The sequence below is a fragment of the Musa acuminata genome, chromosome BXJ1-6, assembly GCF_036884655.1.
Source record: "Musa acuminata AAA Group cultivar baxijiao chromosome BXJ1-6, Cavendish_Baxijiao_AAA, whole genome shotgun sequence".
Lineage (NCBI taxonomy): Eukaryota > Viridiplantae > Streptophyta > Magnoliopsida > Zingiberales > Musaceae > Musa > Musa acuminata.
Genome location: NC_088332.1, coordinates 18,485,692 through 18,510,321, shown reverse-complemented (window position 1 = coordinate 18,510,321; position 24,630 = coordinate 18,485,692). Strand labels below are relative to the sequence as shown.

The following is a 24,630-nucleotide window of genomic DNA, read 5'->3' as shown; positions in this document are numbered from 1 at the left end:
CCGGTTGTCCTTCAGCGGCAGCGTGGGGTTGAGGGTATTGGGATGGAGTCGAGGACTTGTAAGTCCTACAAATGTGGAAGGAGATGAACTGTCCCCTAACCCACGTTTGAAGTTTTGAATTTGGGATTAGAGGCTATAAGGGGCTGTTCAGCTTTATTTGTTCCCTTTATTTCGGATACATGATGTCAATACTAGTAGCAATTTAGATTAAGGATATCTAATTCCAACCACCGTGGCCATGTCGCTGTGGAGATCAGCGAACGAGACTCTCATCAATTTTGCATTGAGTAGACCTTACAAAGAACTTTTATGGAGCCTGCATGTATCTCATTCTTGAGATCGGTGGCAAATTCTACTGACAACATACCTTAAGATTCGAGCAAAATCGACATAGCACAGAAACAACAGATACATCAGTCTAATACCATCAGTGTACAGGATTATCATATGCACTTGGCGCATGACATTTGGAAAACACAGTGAAATTTGGAAAAGAGAACTCCAAGTCACATAACATATGACTAGTACATTGGAGCATTAGGACTTTAAATTAACACGACAACCAATCTTCTGTCTTAGAGGATATCAGATCGAGGAGGGGTTGGAGATATCCTCGATCACTCCCTTTCCATCAGCAGCATCGAAGTAGAAGAAATTTTTGAGTGGGTCACCTTTGCCAGATATTGCCTTGATCACTTCCTGGTAGAATGAAGCAACAACTTTAGCTTGCATATGGTGACTCCAAATCATGAGAGATTCTTGGTTTACTAGGCTCTACTCTTTGATTTATTTAATGCAGAGAAAAAACACGTGAAATAGCTATACAGCACCGCATATGATAATAATCCATCTCGTATACGAATACTTAAATAACATAGAAAAGAATTAATGTACACTAATCAAAGTAAACAAGCTAGCAATTTATCCCAAAGTAGGTCGCATCAGGTTGGGCTTGCATCATAGGTTAGAGATATAGACAGTAGCCTTCAACTTTCGGCTCAAATTCAACATACAAGATGAGTCAGAAAGTTAAGGACAACTTCATTTATTCTTGTAAATACTGAAAATTTTGATAGTCATTGAAATATGAAACTATGTATTGCGTCCTGGTTTCTCTGAAATAATCAGGGGTTAGGGCCCACCTAATTTACTAGCATAAGAAAAGAAGCAGACAGAAAAAGAGAGATTACATGACAAAGGAAGAGGTTGTTCCCTTGCAACCTGAGTGATCATAATTCGAGTCATGAAAATAGCTTCTATATTTTTAAATATAAGGTAATATAGACCCCACTTAGATCTCACATTGGCAGAAGCCTCATGTTGGATTCGAGCATTTTTCAGTTATCTTGGATGACACTTATTATAGTGAAAACAAATATACGTTGCAAGGTAAATCCATACATTAGAAAAGAAGATTCATGAATAATAGACTTTAAATAAAATTTTACACACCTGACCAAGAATTCCACCAAGTATCGGGCATACAGGTGGATATAACATTGGCCCAGCAACTAGTATCCTTTCCAGAAGTGTTTCAGGAACATGTGACTCATTCAAGGACTGAAAAAGAATTGGGTAAAGAAGACATCACATGCATGCACAAATATAATATATGCTTAGCTATGAAATATCCAGGTTACCTGAGCATCACATAGCTCTTTCCTCAGCTTCAAAACAGCAGGAAGATCAAAATTAGACAATTCACCAGGATTACGTCCTTCGGATAATTCAAACTTCTCTATTACTGCATGAAAAATAATTAACGTCATGCATTACGAGTTAACCATGGAGGGCATAGCAAAAGGGGGGAAAATAAAGACTTTTTTAAAGAAATTGCTTCAGTATGTTTTCTTACAAACCTCTCATAGCAAAGTACAATTTGCTCACTTTCCTAGGAAGATTCCTCCATGGTAATAAAATTGCATCCTGCAATAGAGATGATAATTGCAAATGAAACTTGTCCACTGAATCCGGAGGCAGAGGACATTTGACCAAGTTTCAGTGTCATTATCTATATAGAATAACCAATAACAAAACTAAGATTCTAATCTTGTAAAAAGAATTTAATGACCGAAGAACTGTGTTAGGCCCAGGAAAAAAAATTTTACGATCAGGTATATATATATATATATATATATATATATATATATATATATATATATATATATATATATATGGGTCGAACATAGATTTACAACTTGTGTTAATATAAGTGACATCTTATGCAATCACCAAGTTGCATCCTAACCCACAAATTCTAAATATGAATTTGATACTCAACACCATTCTCTCATAAAGATTAACCATATAAGGTTGGACAAAACTCAGAAAAGCTACTTGCAAAGGTGTACATCAATAGATAAATGCAATATACAAGAGAACCTCCAAAAGTTGCATTTTATCACCACAATGGACAATAAATTCGTTGTGCTACACACTATGGTGTTTCTGTCATACTTTGGTTTTAAAATATTTATGGTTTTTGGCAATAATTGAAGAGTATGCAATTCCATAAAGCAACAAGTAAACTACACTAGATCTGATGTCAAAAGAAGCTAAACATCAAGAAACATGGCTTAATTACATTATCCAAAACAAAGATGCAGCTATTGGAATACTACATCACAAATAATATTTAATACCACTTAAAAGATGTACCTCAAGACTTGGATAACTCAAATGACATTCAGCAGTACCAACAGACTTTTTCTGCCGAAAAAATAATGAGAAGTGTCATTTCTAGATAACTTAATAAGCCAAATCACAAGCGCCAGCATTTGAAGGCCATCAAAAGAAACAGTGGAACAGGCTGAAAAGGTTAAAGAAGCAAATCAATTAATGAAGAGCACAAAGATCATATTGTAAGATCGATCATCTAAAGGAGAATTAAAAGAGGATTCATTGATCATGTAGCAAGTTTTTTTGACAATCACATCCATTCATAGACCAGTCTTGATTGATCCATCCATGAGGGAAAAACATCGTCATAAAAAGATGTTAATGACCTTCAAATTTCTTTTGAAGCACAGGCACATACCAGGTCAAATTATTTGTATGCAACATTAGCACTGACCTGTGACACCAACTCATGGAGCATTCATTCAAACCAATCTTATGTGGGAATGAAGGTCTAAAATGTAAGGTCCATTAAAGATAGTAATCTGATGTATGATGGATTTGAATAAGAGCCCAATGAATCTCATTACTAGTCAACTCAGACTTGGGTCACATGTATATTTTACAATTTTTGAGGTATTTATGGAGGCTTGTTATTGATTTAAGTGGATAGTTTAGGTGGTTTTTGACGTCCTATTTTTGAGTGATATCGATGTTAAGAATCCTAGTGGATATTTTACTGAAGATATTCCTCCATCCTGGAGCATATTGACTTTGGTCAAGAAAATTTAAGGATTGACTATTTGTTTTGTTGAATGTAAATTCTCCCATGTTTTTGGGGAGGGTTTTTAGAAAGGGGATCAGTGTAGCTAATTGGTTGGCGACATATGCCCGTACAACCAAATCATGTAATTTTTGGACCAAAGGTTGGCCTTCGAAACTTGATTTTTTTTGTTCGCTGTGATGCGAACGGTCGTGTACTTGTCCATTACACTAAGTTTAGTTTAGTTTTCCTTTAGAATAAAACAATGATGCTAAGGTTTTCTACTCAACAACAGTATACAAGTTTGGGGAGTTCTAGATGCATTCCCATAAGAAATTTTATAAAATTGCAAACTACTCAAAAGAAGCCTCTCCCACAAGCTAGGTAGGTCTAGTCAAGATCTATGCCTCACAGATCATGGAGCGAGTTAAAATTGGTCTTGAGTTAATACAACAAATCTATAATTTAATTGATTGATGGACTTGGTGTGTCTTCTCCCCAGTTTATCATTTACTATCCATCTTCCCCTATTTATTTGCCTGCACCCTGTCTATTGCACATGTCGATACGAAGGGTAAAGAAAAGTGCAGAAAAATACACTTAATAGATCCATGGTCATATACAGTGGCTAAAAAGTAGCCTAGGATTCTAGGCAACGATAATAAATGCAGTGTTATAGAACTACATTTCAATTGCATTAGTTTTCAGGTTGGAATCCAGCACAACCTAGCAGTCATGAAATCTTGCTTTTGTGTCACTTACAAACCCAAACATGGATCCTTTTGGCAGCTAAACTAGCAGTAAACATAGTACACACTAATTACATTGTGGAAATTCAGTGGTAATCATAATCTTCACACTCATATTCTCAGGTAAATGGAACATTAAAAAATCATGCATGCAGTTGTTAGATAGCTGAGGGTGGGCCTTGGTACATCAATAAGGTTGCTCCTTTACGACCTAGGAGACCAAGATTCAAGTAACAGATAAAGTCTCTTTAAATATTTAAAGGTAAGGCAGAGTACGTTGATCCTCCCCAAACTCCGCAATTGGGGGAGCCTCATAAACTGTGTATGCCTTTTTTCGTTGTTAGATAGATTGCTTTTCTGAAATATATTGCTTAAGATAGCACGAAGGATTTAAAATACCAATTCATTACAAGTTTCAGTAATCTATTAGATTGGTGGATAGCATTCCAATTCTGGTACTTGGTCAGATGTTAAATAATAGCCAGTACATACCGAGGTATACCAGAATTTACTTGCATGACACTACTCTTAACCAGCTAGTATTAGATTAAAAAGGGACAACATTTTGCTGAAATTCTGTGATGTCTGTTGTCTAGAGTAAATCATATCAAATAACCAGCTGTCTGTCTAAAATGAAAATAAACTTTCATAACATATCAGAATGTGATACCACAGCAGAGTTCTATTAATGACTAGCATACAAGCATGCAACAAATAAAGGAAGAATTCCTAGCAAACTAAAGAAATTAGTCATATCAACTCCCATATTAGAAGTGTATATAAAACAGGCCAGACATACAATCGTACTAAATGAGCCACTAATAACTGTCAACATGACAAGAAATTCTTAACATAAATTAAAAGACTATCAAAAAAGGAAAGCATATAACTGTGACCAATTAATGAGCTACATAAAACACCCAAAAACAAATGGCAGTATATTTCAAGACACGATACTTAAGGAAAGGAAGGCCTTGTGCAGACTATGATTGCAATCATTTGTCCAAAATAGCACAATGCATAATCAGCTTAATATAATTGATACTGATGACATTGCTAATATCAACAACTGCACCTGTGCATAGGTGTAGTTCTGCAGGTCAACAAAAATTTCACCACAGGAATCTCGGCATTCAATTGCATAAAATGCAATTCGCTTGGCTCTTTTACGACATTTCTCATTGATTTCTATCTGGGGAAGAAATAATCAAAGAATTAACAGATCAAAGACAACATAGGTGAATGCAAGTACAAAGCACATGTGAAACACAGAATTACTACATTATTAGTTACAGAAATACGAATCAGATCTAGAATATCAAATAATTAAATTTAATGGAAATATCTATAAGCATAGCTCAATTAGATAGGCTTTATATCAAGTGTCATTCAGTACCTTAGTTTTGAGTGAACAGCCAGTAACAACTACAACATCAAACTTGTCAAGAAACTCCATTTCACATTGTGCCAAATCACCTGTAGAAGACAATGTTCAGATACGATATTACATTCCAAACTCCTTATAATTGTACAAAGAGTTCAAAGAAAAATAGATAATGATGCAGTATGAATTATAAATCATATGTCAGTCTAGAGGGCACATGTTTGTATAAACGAATTATAATCTAAATACAATGTCTTGTATTGTATTATACTATCATAGCCAAGATGTGTTTAATAAACCAAAGCTGTTCATTGTGCCCAATATCTCTTTGTACTCCAACCAAGAAAAGCATCATATTTTAGAAAAATATTCTGCTTCCTACATATCAAAAACCTGCAAAATTTAATTCCACAGACCTAACTATTCATGTTAACATGCACAGATATTAAATCCCATTGAAATATAATTGACCACTATAACAGTACATGAACCTAATGAGACCTATCTGATGTTCACCTGTAGAATATATGGACACTAATTCAATCATGCAAGATTCCATAAATGGGAATATGTATTGGAAGATAGCCCTGTGCACAGAATTTCCATCATACCAGGCATAAGAAAGGTAATATGTATGTCAACTTATCCCTACATGAAAAGTAGTAGTTTCATATAGCTCAAAATTTGACACCCAGGTCTCAATAGAGCAAATTTATCAAGGTGCCAAGACACCTTCAAAGCATACATATATAATAACTTGCTAAAGAATGTGAGTCAAACCTTTACTGATATAATTAATCAGTTTACCTTGTACGTGGTTTTGCCACTTGGGCATTAGGCTAGGTACATTACCTTAAAGTCAGGGTCATCTTAAAGTCTTAACAGGTGCATTTACAAGATACATATATTATAATAATTCCTTTTCCTATCTTTTGACCAATCAGTATTCTTGTTGATCTTTTTACTTCTTAAGTTTTTTTTATATCTCTTAATCTTTTTATGGTTTAAATTATTTGAATAACATGACATATAATTCATATCTTTCTAATTTGCCAACTTTTTTTTGAAAAATAAATTTAACCAGAACCTTGATGCTCCAATCCAAAACCTCATTTTTATACAGGAGATCTGGATTGCCTTTTTGTCTGGGACAGACAATCCATATACTGATTTTTCTAAATCTTATTTTGGGATAATCGCCATATCTCAAACTTATGTGATCCTACATTGCCATATTGACTGAGTGATGACACAAACATTCCACAGATATAAACACAAAGGACCCAAATTCTGATAAATGGAACCTTCATATATAACAAGCAAGATAAGTTAGATCATAGTATTGATTGATCAATCCTAAATATCCTTAAATCAAACTTTGTTTTGCAAAACATGATATTATTGAATTTACATATATTAACATCTGAAATTGTCATACTCTATATCATGACAGCACAGAAATAGCTATATCTGTGAAATCAAAATGTTGCAAGCATATAAAAAAAGTTTTGCTGACATGCTACAAACTCAACAACCAACACACATCTCAACCAATATGTTTTATCTGGCAAAAGCTGGAGATTTCACCAAAGAATAAGCATTCATAATTGGAAATGATAAGAATTATGGGAATCACCTTTTTCTGCTAAAACACGGACCATAGGGTTGAAATCTCTTAAAGATTCACAACATAGTTCAGAAAGGGATCTACCACTATATACAGTCTCATCCCGTGGAATCAAGAAATTAGCTTGAAGTGCATCCTCTGTCACTAAACGATCATCCATCAGTGTCAAACTCCCTACTCCTGCTAGAACAATATTCTTGCAGAACTAACCAAAAGAGAAAAGAACTTGTGTGAGTGGTAAATATAGATGCTTCCAACATGACCTCCAATAACAACTATTTTAAAAGTCTTGACAGATGATTAACATGGAATTCAACAATCTAGCTACCGAGTTACTTTCAGCAATCTAGCTATCACAAATTATTGAATATTCATAGAAACTGTAAGAGCAAGTATGTAGCCGCAGAAGTACCTTCATATAGGAAAACTCACACAGATAAAGTAGAACTTTCAGCTGTTGCTCTAATCGACTACTCTTGGCTCGTATGGCACATTAGTACTACACTTTTTAACTTAATTAATGTCATATCTAGTTACTACAGTGGGACATTAGTTTCAAACCCCTATGTGAGTTTTATTTTGAAAACCTATAATATACATGCCTATTAATAAATATACTGAACAGAGTAAAAAAAATTATTTAAGAGAATTGAGCACATGGTCTGTGAATATTAACAATATATTACTGGAAAAATTACATTTATTTCAAAAATGTTAAAAAGACAAGAAACAACTATGTTCCAATGTGTATTATAATCTAATCCCCTTAAAAAAGTGTTGTCTTATCCAACATTCTTCTTGTAATCCCATATTAACATATCCAAAATCCAAGAGTACTTGAAGTTTCTCAGGTAGCATTCCTTTGAGAAACTAATATTATCTATATTTAGCTATCATAATGAGCTCTACATTTAATCCATTTTCACAACAAAGTTATGAATCATATATCCAAAACTTAACTGTACAGAGTACACACATTCTCCAAACCAACTTTTCCATTCAGAGTTCTTGTGTTTGCTTGAAGTAAACCCTTAACTGGACTATAAATGATTCAACCAGTACAGAGTACATGCATTCTGCAAACTAATTTTCCGATTAGAGTTCATGCATTTGCATGAAAGCCTTAACTAGACTATAATTGATCAAGGCTTCTGAAAACAAAATAAGCAACAAGCTGAAACCCAGACTATAAATGTTGGCAATTGAACTAGAATAAAAGAACATAACTATTCATCCATATTGTGGCACATCAATGACAAATCCATGTGACAAGAGGACACATAATCCAACAATCTTTTCAATGATAATTACGAAGTCAGGACTAAATTTTAGTAAAATCACAAAAGAACTGGATTACCTCAACCGATGTGCCATTCAATCCACTGACGAGTATCTGAGCCTTGCTTAACCTTTTTTGAAACAAAAAAAAAAGATATCAAACCAAGAAGAGTAAAAAACATCAAATTAACAAAAGAGAGACCATATAATTAATACTTAAGAAAACAGGAAATGACTCAAACTACCTTTTCTGAGCATCAACCCCCCAGACTCGAATTTGGCGATCATATAGGGCTGTTTGTTGTGCAGTAAGCTCTTCCCCATCCATTTTGATCCTTAATCTGCTAAGCAAAGATGATTAGGGATACGACCTTGTAAGAATGGTTAAAGAAAGGAGAAAACTTGAGATGCGGTTTTCTTAGAAATTGTTAAGAAAGGAAGAGGCGGACAGAAAGCATCAACGGCTAATCAGCTAAAATGCTTTCTCCAAAGCTGGAATCTATACGAGGAACCGGGATTGAGATTCAAACAATAAGTTGTAAAAAACCCACAATATTTTGTCTAATGCTACAAAGAATACAGACCAAGATAGAATTTTTAGTAGGATTTTGTGTAGTGAAAGGTGCAATAAGCTTCAAAGCACCTCGAAAAATCTCTAAATGTATCCGGTATCGGTGAAAAATGGAATTTATTTAGCTTTTATACGCCAACAAAGAGAATCAAGAATTATCCAAAGGAAAAAGTAGATTAACGTCTTCAAATGACATCAATGCAACCCACAAACAAACAGCAGCACTGAGTTACAGACAAAAAAAAGGACGATTATTGTGTCAACTAAGGAACGACTCTTGGGACTAGCAGTGCAGCTTCTTACCGTCCTTCCCAAAGACACAGGTGATGCGCCACAGCCTAGCACGGGTGGGATAGGAACACGGAATCGCTTTTAGAGGAGAGACTCTCGGAACACACTGCAGAAGATGAGCCGACTCCTGCAACAAGTGGCACCTGGTCGAGTTTCGAGGCCGCCGATGTAACTGACTGCGGCGTCGCCGACGACGAGAAGAGGGCTTAGGGCTGGTCTCGGCTTCCTGAACTAGGGCAGATTCGATAAGTTTTATGGCTTCAGCCGGCCCGTTTTTCCGGTTCGTCAGAAATCTGTTGTGCTTCCGATCCAATTACCAAATTGAACCGACGGGGATTCGTTATTGGTTTCTCATGTTAACGCCCAGCGGTCCGGTACTGTCCGAACAAGTACAATTCTTGTGATTAGATGTTTTAGATCGGGTTGGCTTCAGATCGGGCTGACATCGGATCAGGTCGACGGTAAGCCGAAGGATTCAATCGGATCGTAACAAACAGTAACCCGATAGGGATGGTAATTAGGCAGGTTACTATGGATTTGGCTTTCGATTGGGTCAATTAGGGCTCGGTGCATTGCTTATATATGATTTGTTTTTCCTGTCTAATCTCTATGCATGTGTGTGTGGATTTGCCTTTTTCTATTTAATTTACACAAATAAAATCTAAAATCCAGCAAAAGATTTGAGACAAAATTATACCTGTAGAATCTAGTAACTAAATTCTCTCCAAAATCATCATGCTGAAGTAAGGAGAATAACCCAAGCGTAGATCTGTGTTGCCATCTTCTTCTCTTTGGTTCCATTTCAAATGAAGAGCGACGACCTTTCCAATGTTTCTCTCTGCACTCTAAATTGTAGAATTAAGGAACAACTCATGATAGAGCTAGCTTTCTAAGTAGTATGTATCCTTTCTTTACGCACACATTCAAGTATTACATGCAGCAGGAACAAAAAAGAAGCCATTAATATGAAGAGAAACAAGTGACAGGAAGGGATAGAGAGCTCAAAGTGTCGACCTTTGTAGAACTCTACAAGGCTATCCTCCTCTCAAGCTCAGCATCCACTCTTGCCTTCTCCTGCACCTGCAATGGCGATCGATGGTGATGAGCAGCCACACCTACGGCATGAAGGTGTTATCACGTACGGTCGACGGTACACGGGAAACACGACGTCGTAGGGCAACACCGAGAGGAAGAAGAGGAGGAAAGTACTTCCTCGATCTCAAGCAAGAGATGGCTCTGTCTGTCCAACTGAGCTAGAATTTCGACGAAGTCTATCTAATCTAAACTTCAATGTTCTGAAGGGAATACCGAAGCGATCGAGTTCCATTAACTGCACTGTTTCGCGGTTTAGTAAGCAGTGCAACAACTATTATTAGTTTATTTGAATTAAAAAATATATAAAATATAGAATACCTGAGAAAACGCCACTACTAATATGTTTAGCATCATAATGATTTTTTTAAAAGATATAAATTTAAATGAGAATTTAACTGGAGTTGACTTACGATCGCTAACCTCTTTTGTGTGTGTGTGTGTATATATATATATATATATATATATATATATATATATATATATATATATATAAACTGTAAAACTGTTCTTAGAATCTCCTTTAGTAACTCTGTCCGTGTGTATTGACAGGAATAAATGCCCTTTGAAGCTAATAAATCCCTGAAGAGAAGAGTACGTAGGTTTCTTGCAATCATGCAATCTGATGTTTTGTAGGCTACATTTCAATTGGCCTGTTGCGATCTGCTAATCTTTTGTCTCCGCCAGTGCATGTGTTCTTCCTCCATTACAGTGGAAACGAAGTGATTTCTCTTGGCAGCAGATAGAAGTGTCCTTCACTGGAATTGTTTGCTGTGAACCATGGAATCATCATATCAAATGGCAACATCTAGTTTCTTCTTTCTTTTCTTCTTCATCCAGGTTATCATCCAGATCAAATGGGAATTGCTGCAGCAACCACCGAGCCAAGCGTGAGCAATTAGATGGCTTGAATGATAGAAGAAAACTGGCATTTCTGTGTGCCATATATAGATGCTGTCTTGAGCATCGAGAGTGGGCAAACATTCTGCTTATTGCTCTCAGGTAGCAAAACCTTTTTCATGAACTGCTGCTATAAAGATCTCCGGTGAAGAATCAACCATGTCTGCGTGAGGTGGAAGAGAGAATATTATTTGAAGTATTTCTTATTTCAACATAATTTCTCTCACCATTATCTAGATAAGATCCTTTCAGGTATAGTTCACCTGAATTAGTTTTGCATATGTCACTCTTGACGTGGGCAAATCTCCTTCATCCCCGTTGGAGATAATGTTTTCAAGGGTGATGAACCAATCCCCTTGGAGATTTCATTCTCAAGACACAAACTCTTTCCCCTAGAAGATATGATTCTCAAGACACGAACTCATTCCCTTTGAAGATAGGTTTCTCAAGACGTGATGAACTTTATGTACCAAGTCGCCTTGACTCAATTATGCGTATCAATAATATATAGATATATTATATATACAATCAAGCTGGTACCGGGCTATCATCTGATATACAACCAAAGTGGTCTATCAGGAAGTTTAATTGCTGAATTATTAAGTTATATTTTAGAAACAGTTAGTATACCTAGAGAGTTAAAAAGGGAACGTAACAAGGAAAGAATCATATCATGGAATTATTTCTCCTAGAATCTACATAGAAACAAAAGGGATTAATAACGAGCAAATGATTAACTGTCATCACTTCGGACGAACAAGCATAACAGAACAATGGTAGATTATTGGACATGTAAATGAATACCTTAGCTCGGTCAGAATGACCATCCATTAGGTCAGCCCCCTGTCGATAAAATCTACATGCATAGTGACATATGAACAAAACCGCAAGGCATACGATGATTAACTCTAGACACTATTTCATATCATCACCCAGGGATTCAAATCTCAAAGCTAAAGGGATTAAGATACTGACATTTTTCATCGCGTCTTTCCGCCAAATTCTCTTAATCAACGACTGATCATACTGATCAAAGATTTAACTCGCCCCTCCGTCCTAACCTGTATATAGAGACCGTGTCGGTCTTGATTTCATGTCAGTTGGTAACGATCGAATTCCTCCCCTTCCCCATGGTCTCTGATGCGTCTACCAACAGTTGACTATCTCGTTCGAGTCAACGACGAGTCTCCCTTCTTCCTTCATTGCCTGTGGGAAAAACAATTTTTATATCGCCTCGTGGGCTACATTGGTCTCTCTCTCTCTCTCTCTCTCTCTCTCTCTCTCTCTCTCACCCCCCATCAGATTCGTCTGCGTGGTTGTCACTAGCAAAGGAAATGACGAGTATGGAAACCAAGAACCAGAGAGACAACGAAACCACTTGTATTCATGAATCATAGTATGCCTTCATGGACATCGTCATCTTTAATATATCCCAAAATAAACGGCAATAACATTTTCACAAACAGAAATGACATATACCAAACGAATAACAGCAACAACAACAGTAGAGAAAAGGACATAGGAACTGCCGCTGGCGGAAACTTAATTGTAATGCTTAAGCGTCCATCAGGGGAGATATGCAACAAGGAAGACAGGAAGAAGGCAGGCGGTTGCAGCAGAAGTAGTGTGTCAGCCGGTGTAGATGTGGACTCCGACGACGATGAGGAAGATGGTGAGGAGGGCGAAGAAGAGGACGGCGTGGACGAGGATGGAGATGCCGCTCGTCTGCATGTTGACGAACTCCACTACCCTCCCCTTTCCCGGCAGCTGGAACAGCAGCCCCGGCGACAACAGCACGAACAGCAGCACCGCCACCACCACCGGCCCCCAGTCCGCCATCTCGTCTACGATGGAAGCATCCTATAACAGCGTTTATAAAGAGGAGAGTAGACCGCAGAGGTCGCCAAGTCATGAGAAGCAGAATATTACGCCCTTACCGTGTGCCATGAGACGTAGAGAAGTGTGAGTTGCGGGTCCAACAATATCCCCGATTCTAAAATAGGTACAAAAGGTGGGTACGCTAAAGAAGTGCCGTTGGCAAGCGTCTTTTTAAAAATTCTCGTCGTGGGGAATGGGGAATGGACGGCTCCAACTGACGAGGCTTCTTTGACCGACCACCGTGGCAACCAACACTGTGGGATTCCTTCCTCGGACACCCAGATCTTCACCTACTGCAGTCCCGAAAAAGATTCTCTATTTAAATATTATATAAAGTTCACGCCGTCACCAACTATTTCTTATTATTTTTTTATCTCTATCGGTCATCAGCATATTAACAAGTTTTCATATTATCCCAATCTTTTTATCTTAATTAGACCAAACGAAGCCATTTCATTCAATTGATTTGGTATAACTAATTATTCCTAATTTGGTATCAATTCCCGCTCCCGTTTGATTCGGACCAGGGTGTCATCTGATCCAGGTTTACAGGGTTTGATACAGATGGCTGGCTGCTGTTCGACGCCTCACAGCTTCTTCACCGACCTTCCATTTGGCAGGTACGCGAAGATGCCCTTTCCTATCTCGGCCACGCAGTAAGAAACACAGACGCAATCCACCCTTATTTATCATCCACATCCACGCATGTGGACCCACCGATCAAAGGATGGGTGGTCAGTGGTGTAAATAATTTGGGTAATACATCTCATGACAAATCACTATTCTTTTTACATTTTTTATTTGTCTTTATTTTGAGAATATTAATTAGCGGTCGCGGAGGCCTTACCGTTCCGTTTGAAACGGGATAAAAGAGGCGCGAAATAGAAAAGAAACCGTAACAGTTCACCTTCCGGTTCCCCTTGTTCTACCCGAGTCCCGGAACTCCTAAGCGCTCCCCTTCCCCCTCTTGCCGGCGATTGCAGGAGATTGGTACTTCCGATCTGCAATCGGGCCAACTGGGGATGGACGGCCAAGCCCATTCGAGGAGGTGCTCGTCGTTCAGCGGCTCACCTGCGAGGAAGAAGCAGCCGGAGATGGGGAGTTCCGACAGCGGTCGGAAGACGCCCCTCTCGCGTTCTTTGTGCGCTTCTGCCCTTGATTGTCTTACTTTAAGCGGTTTCTTCCCTACGTAGTACAACTTTTCTCTTTCGCGAAACGAATATTATTGTTGTGTTTGTTTCAATTATGTCAAATCGTTCTGATGATAGGTCAAGAGCATGTGTTGTTGGTCGGTTAAACATTTCGTTCTTTTGATCATATGCTTCTACTGCTTAATAAATGCAATACGGTCCTGATGGCATTTTGATTTGAATTGTATCAAAGTCTTGAAGGAGATGATTGTTGGAAAACATTTTATTGGGCGATTTCGATTTAAATCCTAAATGCTTGCGGGAAGAGGTAGGATTAATGTTTGATCTTCATCATCGTCGCAGTTGGGGGTTATTGTATGACCTTGATTGTTCAGCTCTTTATTGACCAATTTCTGCATAAAACAGGTTATATGAATTAATTTCTTTTTCTTTGGCAAGAGAAAGATGGAGTGCCTCAATATATTCATATTTTTTATTGTAAATGGCATAAATGGGGTTATGTAGGATATTAGAGTAGTAAAACCTATCTTAAAATTGGTGACATGAGGTTAATCATGTCAGTAGTTCTCCCTACTTGCCACATTATTAGACCGATTTATATGTTCAAAGCATTTCTCTGTCCGTTCAATCCAAATGTTCCCAGCTCAATGAAGGTAGACTATGTACCAAAGCCTTCTTTCAGTTCATGTATTTGCTCATTGAATACTTCTTTGTTGACAATTATCTATACACCCCTATGATTGCACACTCTAGATGCAGTAATAGATTGATGCTTATATGTTCTTTTGCGGTTATTATTCATAAATCAGAACTTCTATTGATGCGTGTGGAGTAATTGAGGACTTTTACTGATGATGTTGACCACGTTAACTATTTTATCTATCAGTGTAATACATCCTTATGATTACTCTTGTTGGCCTGTTTATTCCTTTGGAGCAGGACTTTAACTGGTGAGAGAACTGTCAAGAGGCTACGACTGTCAAAAGCATTGACAATGCCCGACAGTACAACAGTGCTGGAGGCTTGCCGAAGGATGGCTGCTCGTAGGGTTGATGCTGCGCTGCTGACTGACTCAAATGCTTTGCTCTGCGGAATCCTGACGGACAAGGTTGATACACTATGTTTTCATTTATTACATACTGGAAACTAAGTCGTTTCTTATAGGTTGAGTGATGATTACATATTCTGTTAATTGAAGGATATAGCAACAAGAGTTGTTGCTTGTGAATTGACGCTTCAGGATACGCCAGTTTCGAAAGTGATGACAAGAAATCCCATTTTTGTTCTTTCCGACACTCTTGCAGAGGAAGCATTGCAGAAGATGGTCCTTGGTTCGATTGACCTAAAACCGTCTGATATTTCCTTGCTACATCAAGCTAAATATTTTATTTCTTTTCTGCTTCTATTTTCAGGGAAATTTAGACATTTGCCTGTTGTGGAGAATGGTGAAGTTATTGCTTTGCTTGACATCACAAAATGTCTATATGATGCCATTGCACGACTAGAGAGGGCAGCTGAGAAGGGGAAAGCTATTCAAGCTGCTGTTGAAGGGGTCGAGAAAAACTGGGGAACATCTATATCTGGTCTGTGTTAACAGAATACAAACAGCTGATTAGTTGATGGATGCAATTGTCAGATTGTTTATTGTGTTAGTTTTTTATTTATCCCTCAACTTCTTAAATACCTGCTCACAGAAATTTTTTACTGATTTTACTCCTGCCCAGGGCCTAGTACGTTCATTGAAGCTCTTCGAGAGCAGGTATTTCAGCCATCATTGTCAACAATTATCCAAGGAACTCAAAGTAGGTAATATCTTCTTCTGTAATTAGCCACATAAATGACAATGCATATACTATAGGTGATTTTTAAGATTATAGAGATATTTTTATTTAGTAGTGTCCTATGAAGAGTATATTTCTTATAGTGATGTTAATCTATCAGGGTTGTTACAGTCTCACCAACTGAGTCAGTTTTGTCTGCTACCAAGAGAATGGTTGAATTTCAAATGGGTTCGGCAATAATTACCATCGGAAATAAGCCAATTGGAATACTTACGTATGCCCTTCAATTCTAAATCTAAGGTCACTTTCCTTGAAGAACGTCATCTTAACTATTAATTCTGCTGAGAGTTTGTTTTCCTACTGTTCTTCTGAATCAGTTCAAGAGATATTTTGATGCGTGTGGCTGCAAAGAATCTTTCACCAGATACAACTGCTGTAGAAAAGGTATGTGTTCAGTACTTTGATGTGGAGTTTTCCATCTTACAATGATTTTATATAAGCTTGTTGGATTAGTCCTGTATTTCTCTTGTCATCTCTGTGATTTCCAAGATGTCTATATATTAATAATCTTAATAACGTAGAACATGATAAACAAATGAGATCAAATGTTTAATAATCCGAGTATGCAATTCATTAGCAGGCATAACTACTTTGATCAAGTTAGAAATGCTTGGGATAAGAATAAGGTTATAGCTCTATACTCTTATTTCATGATTGTAATGAAATAATAGCTTTTGCATATCTTTGCCTAAACAAGGGATAAGAATATGGTTTAAATAATTCTGTATACTAACAGTAGAAGATAGACCACTGCACAGCCATCTGATAAAGAAATTTCCAATGTATATGTGAAACTAATTTAATTCTCATTTTTACAGATTTGTGTCTTTTTTTAAAGAGAGAGAGAGTGGGGACTGTATCACCCAAAAAAGAGAACTTACATGTATAGATGATTTAAAATATCATTAAGTTTTGGGGATAAGTTAGGAATTTCAATGTGCCACCAGATCGTCAACTGTAGCCACTCTTTCTTTTATTTCTGAATATTATATTCTAGACTTTCCTCAAAAGGAAAAAAAGAAAGAAAATTATTGCCCATGTCAAACCAAGGATGAGTATACCATGTATGGAAAATGGCAGTCCTGCCATAATGAAGAGGGTTTTCAGCAACTAGGGAATTGTCTTGTGTCACCACCAGTAACCAGCAATTATATCTTCAGGTATAGTATTATATTAAATTTTCTGCTCATAAGGTGGGTCTGTGGGAAAGAAATCCTGGGTTCGCAGCACAGGTACACAATTTCATCTGCATACTAACTGTAACACACTATGTTGCATTGTGATCATTGGCCTATATGCTAGCAATAGAAGTTTGTGTTTCATTTAAAGCTTGTAGGATATTATATATTAGCCTGAACAGTGTAGATGGGATTCTCCTAATAACGTATTTGTGTCTGGAAGTATGGTGGTCATGTTTCCAGTGCTTTTATTCCTGACACGTATGATTCTCATATTTAGGTTATGACACCGAATCCCGAATGTCGAAGCATTGATACCTCGATCCTTGATGCTCTTCACACTATGCGAGCTGGAAAATTTTTGCATCTTCCTCTAACAGACAGAAGTAAGCTATTTAATCTTCTTCCTACCCCAAAAAGGAGAAAGATGCTTTTGAAATATAGAATAATCCTTTTTGCTGTCTCTTACATCTTTTTGTTCATTGCAGATGGTATCATTGTCTCAGTGATTGATGTACTTAATATCACACATGCTGCATTGGCCACAGTAAGTTAATATGTATAATTTTACATAGGACATTCCTCTGACAGTTTGTTTCTTTCATTGATTGACTCACTCGACATATAGGTGAATTTCGATAGATTGCAAATCATATATCATTCTATTAGGTGCACGTGAATGTTAGTTTCTAGCCAGAGTACACGAGCTGAATAGTCCGTCCTATATATATATATGTATATATGGAGTATATATACATATATACATATATATATATATACATATACATATATATATACACATATATATACATATATACATATATATATATACATATATACATACATATATATATACATATGCATATATACATACATATACATATATATACATATACATGTATATATATATATATAAATATATACATATGCATATATGTATACATATATATATACACATATATATATACATATATATATATATATATATACATATATATATATATATATATACATATATATATATATATATACATATATATATATATATATATATATATATATATATATATACATGCACATATAGAAATGTACATATATGTACATATGTATATGGGTTCAATTTTTCATATCAACCATATGTTCTTACCATAACTACCATTTGTCAGATGATCTAACAGTTCAGTGGCAGTGTTTAGTTTATTCTATAATCAACCATCAACCACTATAATAACAAAATTCAATTCTAGACAAGCTGAAATATTTAAAAATACTGTTTTGCCCTTTGTTTTCTTTAATTAATGTCTTTGTTTACTGTTAACAAGTTTGAAAGCAGTGCTGCCGTTGGAAATGAGGCCGCAATTTCTTTGATGCAAAAGTTCTGGGATTCTGCAATGGCCACAGGGCCTTCGGAGGAAGATGATGAGACACGGAGGTAACCTGCTGTAATTTTCCCCCTTGGGAAATGCTATCGCACTTCACGCGAACTGCTTAAATACACCATGACATCTCAATCACCAACTCTGATTGTGGAATAGTGAAGGATCTATGAAGATGACATCTGAGGTGACAGACGTTGTGGCCTCTGCGTACCCTTCTTCAAACTTACCTGACATGTTCTCTTTCAAGCTTGAGGATAAACAGGGCAGGATGCATAGATTCCATTGTGGTACGTTAGCTACTCACTTGACTATGGATCGACTTGAAGGTTTTGCCTTGAAGATTGGTAATGCTTGGAGTATACATTTCAGAAACGCGGAGTTTGACATACCTTATCACTTCCATCCTTCAAAGGGTGGGCGATGACATCGACAGGAATCATCTGCCACATATCCTGGTATTCCCAGAATGTTCATTACAGTGCAAAAAACATATACTTCTTTCTTTTTTTTGCCCCCCAAAAATGCACGTTTCCTTAACCTGATTTCATTTAAAATAACATGGAAATTTGCAGTACGAAGATGAGGATGGTGACAAAGTCATTTTAGCATCCGACAGTGACCTGGTTGCAGCCGTGGACCATGCAAGACTTGTTGGCTGGAAGGCATGGCTACCCAAGATTTCCTTCTTACAACTCATTCTTCTGATACATGATTAATGACTCTCTATTGTTACCATTGTGACTTCTGCTTTTGGTTAAAAGCCAGCTGAACATATGGTGATTTCTGTTTTGGTGCAGGGATTGAGGTTACACTTGGATTACTCTGCCAATGGGTGTGGGAAGAAGGGTAGGGGATCAGGAAGAATGGAGTTGGCAAACATAGATGCATGGGCAGCAGCATACAACATGGTTGCAGCAGGAGCTGCAGTCGTGGCTGGCCTGGGTATGATGGCTTACTTGAAGAGATTCGCATCATAAATCAATACACTATCAATAGTGCCTCAGACACACCTCTCCCTAAGCCAAGCAACTGCAAGTAGCAGAGAAGTGAAGCAAGCAACAGCCCTGTAATCATTTTGATGGATAGCTTTCCTCTCAGGTTATATATAAATGAAGAACCGTGAGGAGAAAAGCCATCATCAAGCGAAGCAAATTTTGTGTAGGGTGGGTAACAGAATGTGTTATATATACTGTCACTGTTTGGTGCTTGTGGGTGTCATGGAATCAAGTTGGCTTCACAGTTTGCCACGTTATGGCGAACGCACATGAAGGCTTCAGTAGCCTTTGTCGTACTACGATGAGCTGTTGCTAATGTTACGATGCCATTTACTCACCTTCGCGTTACTTTAGTGCTGCTGAAGAGCACGAGCACTCGTGGGAGTTTCGTTGACATCATACATGATCGATGGGACTATAAAATCCAACCACTTTTGGATTGCAGTAACTTTTTCAAATAAAAAAAACAAAAGTTAAGAACTTTATGCCTCATCTTATAAATTTTTTAAGGTATCAATTAATTTAATTGATAAAAACTTTGTCTATTAATTATAAGGTTTTTGATTGAATCTCCTTTTTAGTGTTTGATTGGCAAAATATTTACCTTCATGGCACCTAGTCAGCACAAAGAGATTGGAGTCTTCAATCAATAATCCAACCATATTTATATTTACTCAATATCAAATATCCAAGAAATATTCTCTCTCAAATATTTTTTCTAGTTAAATCAATTATAAAAGAAATCTATCAAACAATAATAATCAAAGTCAAATACTATTTTAGTAACCGGGATCACATCAGAAACCTCACATAGTATTTTTTTTTTATAGGTCGGTACCAGATGAATTGTTTAAAGACTTAGTCGCACCTGAAGATTTGCATGCTATTGAATCTTTCAAATAATTTTTAAATTTTATTAATAATAAATAAATCTTTTTTATATTTTTAAAAATATGCAAATCTATTGATTTTTGAAATAACTTCTTAAGTTCAAGATGAGATGATTCTAAATTTTCATATTTAATGTAAAAAATATATTTGCCCTGAGTATTTTTTAGTATATCAAATTCATTAGTAAAGTATGATCCTTTTTCAATGAATTGTATTTTTTATTAATCTTTTTTAAGTTCTCAACTAGCTCATGATGTGATAAATAGATTTCGGGAGAATTTGTTACCTCATTGTCAAAAGCTATGAGGGAATAATTTGTCACTTCTTTTTTGGTGGTTTGTTCTTTCATCTTCGATCCACTTAATTTATCCAATATTACTTTGAATGTCTGGTCTTCTTTATGAATGTGATCTTCCTTCTCAACTGAGGATATTTACTTTTGAAATATTTCTTTTTTTATATTAATAATATGTCATTATGTCTTTTTTTAAATCAATTTTTGTCCGTCTCATTTCTTGTTTAAATTAACTTATTTTTCTTCATGAACTTTTGAATTTCCTTATGAGAAGGTATACTTTTTAGTCTTTGAACTATTTTGATTTGAGTTTTTCTTTAGGCAATGTTCTTTTTTTTTGGATAAATTTTTTTCATCTTTACGTGTCTCGTAAATCATCGTATAAGTTATTAGTGATTCTATAAGTATTTCAAGAGGAAGATTGCTCAAATTGTTGGCTTTTTAGATTGTAATCACCTTTAGTTCTCAATTCTTTGCAAGTGACTTTAAATCTTATTCATTAGTTCAATGTTAGTGTAACATTTGTCAAGTGTTTTCAATCTATTTACAATATTTGTAAAGTAGATATATATGTCAATAAAAATGGATTCATTTTAAATAATTTATAATGATGAATCAAAATATTAATCTTAGATTTTTTTATTCTACTTATGCCTTTCTAAATAACTTCAAGTATATGTCATATATCATATATAATGTTACAAGTAGAAACTCGGTTCAATTCATTTTTATACATAGTACAAAATAAAGCATTCATAGTTTTAGTATTTAAAAAAATATTTTTTTTAAATTATTATATTCATTTATCAGTTTAATTTTTTTTCAAAATCAACCTTAATGATATTCAATAAATCATAATTCATAAAAATAATAAAATCCTCATTCTAGTTTTTTAATAGGTGTCATCCATCTCATCAAACATATGAGGATATATGATGAAGTGTCTCTCTTGATTACTTGAAAAAGTTATTAGATCTCTCTTGGGTGTAAATTCAATTGAAAGAATTTTGTATTAATATCAATTATTATGATCTTAATGACTCTAGAGGTGATGAATTAGTACTATAGTAATTTTAATTGATTTAAAAACCTGATTGATAAAATAACATGTTTCAAAAATATGATTAATCAAGTGTTGAACGTGAGTAAAAGTTTCAAGTAAGGTAAATGAAAATAAGTAAGCAAGATAAAAAAATCATACACAAGAGAAAGAATATAAATTGATTTATAGTGGTTTGGTCTTTTCAACCCATGCCCTCTCTCGATTCCTATTCGCTCGAGCCCACTAACTTTTATTACCAATCTTACTTCAAATATATGAAGATCAATAACCATTTACACCATTTCTCGTTTTCGAGTTTAGGAGAGGACCTTCATACTTATTTTTTTTTACATGAGATCTCTCACCTCCTGTAACTTAGTATCTAACGTCTGAACTTAACGGCCCTCGCTTTTAATTTGGTTTCTAATCTAACAGCTTCATTTCCTTACTTCTCGATCTACTGTTGGCTCATTACCTATTGCTGCAGGTTCTTCTCCCTTTGACTTTGCATGCTTGGCTTAACCAACTCCAATAATGGAAAATATGTCTAATAATAATAATAAGCAATGGTGAGAGGTCCTAACGTGAAGTCGCCAGCACTGGACTAGTACTTGATTCTGTAGAAGATCTTGATTCTGCTCCTTTCGACGAAAGAGAGAGATCAGAAGCCGCTGGAAATGATGTATCTGTTCGAAAAGAAAGCTCCGTATTTGCATTTGCAACAGGGTTTGGGTAAGAATCCTGTACTGCCATCAGATCTTATGCTTGAGTTTGTTAGCTCGATGAACTAATTAAGACAGACCTCTTTTGTTGGTAACTTGACTTCTCACTTGTTCTTGCGAAAGCACTTGTGGAATGTAGGTGCACCTGTTCTGTTATAGAAGTCGTTTGTCACCCAAGGTATAGGTAGCTTAAATGGTATAGGTCGCTTGAAAGGTATAGGTCGCTTTAAGAGTCAGCCCAGTCTTTGGGATCAGTAAGAGATGTTCTCAGTCCAAGTCAAGTGGTCAATTGAACGTTCCAAACCAAGCAGTTCAATTGATTGATCTTCGGGTGCTTGACTGGAATCCTATATATAGAGAAGCGGAGGGCTTGCCGTGAAGTTCAATTATTACTTGAGATTGGAGTTCAGTGTAGCACCACCCCCAACTACAGAATGGAAGAGAGTAGCGCCTAGGAATCGCGCAAAGATGAGAGTAGAGGCAGCCTATACTAAGGCAGAGACACCATTTCTTTCAACGGTTCCACTTGGATACGAGACTTCTCCTGCAGTAACAACGCAGTAGGGCGAGTTTGAAGCTACCTTTAATTGAGATAAGAAGCACATGATATAATTGATTAATAAAATAGAGCATTACTTATTTACTTATAACAACTTATTGTTCTGTTACTTCATTTATTTATGAACTAGCGCACAAATCTCACTAACGCTTGCTCTAACTCCTAATGCTACAGTCAAACATTCCAAAGAGAACTTCGTTAGCGCAGTGAAGACAGTTGATCTGTTATAAATTGTTTAAATTAAAAAGAAAAAAAGAATTTCTTTTCAAAAAATTTATTTGAAAAGGTATTTTCTTTTACAGTTATATTGGTAGTTATTTTTTAAAGGTGGTGTCTTTTGAGAAAATATCTATAAATAGATATTTGAGGATAAATTAGATATTCTCTAATTGAAGATTTTTTATTGTTTGCTCAATACATATCTTCTAAAGGCTTGTCATATCCACTAAAACTATTTACATCAAACCCATAGCAATCTTATTGAGAAGAGGGTGCAAATATCATTTTTAGAAAAGTGTTTATACACGTTTCAAGCCTAAATATCTTTCCTAAAGTATTCTTGATCTTGTGTTTGTTATTTGTTTCCATAGTGTTTTTATCCTCTTCTTTGTCGTATTTTTTCAACAATCTAAAAATGATATTTGTGAGTTTATATAAATTCACTATGGAGGCCACAAATATCATCAAATTATTGAATCAAGATTTTGTTCGTTTGGATCATTTTGATGTAACGAATTTTACCCGTTGGTAAGACAAGATGAAATTCATGTTGACTGCGTTGAAGATCTTCTATGTGCTTGATCCAAATCTTCAACCAATTCCTGATCCAACCGATGATGACACTGATGAAGTCAAGGCTGAACAAAAGAAGAGAATCGAAGATAAAGTCATGTGTAGAGGACACATTCTCAATGCTCTTTCGGATCGGCTTTATGATCTTTATACGGTGGAACCATCTGCAAAAGCAATTTGGAATGCTTTGGAATTCAAGTATCATGCCGAGGAGGAAGATACAAAGAAATTTTTGATTTCTAAATATTTTGATTATAAGTTTATGGATGACAAGCCAATCTTGGCATAAGTGCATGAGTTGCAGGTCATTGTTAATCAATTGAAGGCTGAAAAAATTGAACTTCCTGAACCTTTTCAAGTAGGGGCTATAATAGCCAAGTTGCCTTCATCTTGGAAAGGGTATAGGAAGAAGATTTTGCATGACTCCAAGGATATCACTTTGGAGCAAATTCAAAAATATCTTCGAATCGAGGAGGAATCGAGGATGAGAGAAAAGAGTGAGAACTCTTTTGGTAATATAAAAGCAAATGTTGTGAATCAGCCTAAGAATTCCAACAAAGGCAAACAAAACAAGAAAAATCATTTTGGCCTCAAAAGGGATCAAAGAAAATTTAAGAAGCCAAAGAGTGGAGGCTG

General features: G+C 36.0%; 3 protein-coding genes across 4 annotated transcripts; 1 reads left to right on the top strand and 2 right to left on the bottom strand.

The window, feature by feature from the left end:
* Positions 1–368: 368 nt before the first annotated feature.
* LOC103974556 (SUMO-activating enzyme subunit 1A) lies at positions 369–9,581 on the bottom strand. Of its 2 annotated transcripts, XM_009389406.3 has the most exons (11): positions 9,292–9,581; positions 8,663–8,758; positions 8,497–8,548; positions 7,149–7,344; positions 5,525–5,604; positions 5,204–5,320; positions 2,659–2,709; positions 1,860–1,926; positions 1,641–1,744; positions 1,453–1,560; positions 369–699 (listed from the first exon to the last, which is right to left on the bottom strand). In XM_009389406.3, the coding sequence occupies exons 2-11, from the start codon at positions 8,743–8,745 to the stop codon at positions 586–588; spliced, it is 972 nt and encodes a 323-aa protein (XP_009387681.2). In that variant the 5' UTR covers positions 8,746–8,758; positions 9,292–9,581; the 3' UTR covers positions 369–585. The 2 variants fall into 2 exon arrangements, with proteins under 2 accessions (XP_009387681.2, XP_065043979.1); XM_065187907.1 differs by lacking the exon at positions 2,659–2,709 and having other exon boundaries at positions 9,292–9,569.
* Positions 9,582–12,657: 3,076 nt separating this feature from the next.
* LOC135677753 (uncharacterized) lies at positions 12,658–13,110 on the bottom strand. The gene has a single exon (XM_065190138.1). The coding sequence runs from the start codon at positions 13,108–13,110 to the stop codon at positions 12,901–12,903; it is 210 nt and encodes a 69-aa protein (XP_065046210.1). The 3' UTR covers positions 12,658–12,900.
* Positions 13,111–14,079: 969 nt separating this feature from the next.
* On the top strand, positions 14,080–19,860 carry LOC135677752 (CBS domain-containing protein CBSCBSPB5-like). Its single transcript, XM_065190137.1, has 14 exons — positions 14,080–14,290; positions 15,240–15,408; positions 15,499–15,631; positions 15,713–15,883; positions 16,025–16,106; positions 16,242–16,355; positions 16,459–16,525; positions 17,600–17,705; positions 17,808–17,866; positions 18,642–18,751; positions 18,855–18,985; positions 19,068–19,153; positions 19,271–19,360; positions 19,496–19,860. Exons 1-14 carry the CDS (start codon positions 14,172–14,174, stop codon positions 19,673–19,675), a joined length of 1,617 nt encoding a protein of 538 aa, XP_065046209.1. The 5' UTR covers positions 14,080–14,171; the 3' UTR covers positions 19,676–19,860.
* Positions 19,861–24,630: the final 4,770 nt, after the last annotated feature.

What these genes read in the sequence shown, in the direction of transcription:
- LOC103974556 (XM_009389406.3), bottom strand. Translation starts at nt 8,745, where the DNA reads ATGGATGGGGAAGAGCTTACTGCACAACAAACAGCCCTATATGATCGC. An exon ending in CCGTGTTTTAGCAGAAAAAG is followed by an intron (nt 5,605 to 7,148) that starts GTGATTCCCATA and finishes TGTCTTCTACAG; the next exon opens with GTGATTTGGCACAATGTGAA. An exon ending in ATTGTACTTTGCTATGAGAG is followed by an intron (nt 1,745 to 1,859) that starts GTTTGTAAGAAA and finishes TTTTTCATGCAG; the next exon opens with TAATAGAGAAGTTTGAATTA.
- LOC135677753 (XM_065190138.1), bottom strand. Translation starts at nt 13,110, where the DNA reads ATGGCGGACTGGGGGCCGGTGGTGGTGGCGGTGCTGCTGTTCGTGCTG.
- LOC135677752 (XM_065190137.1), top strand. Translation starts at nt 14,172, where the DNA reads ATGGACGGCCAAGCCCATTCGAGGAGGTGCTCGTCGTTCAGCGGCTCA. An exon ending in TCTTCCTCTAACAGACAGAA is followed by an intron (nt 17,706 to 17,807) that starts GTAAGCTATTTA and finishes TGTTCATTGCAG; the next exon opens with ATGGTATCATTGTCTCAGTG. An exon ending in CACATGCTGCATTGGCCACA is followed by an intron (nt 17,867 to 18,641) that starts GTAAGTTAATAT and finishes ACTGTTAACAAG; the next exon opens with TTTGAAAGCAGTGCTGCCGT.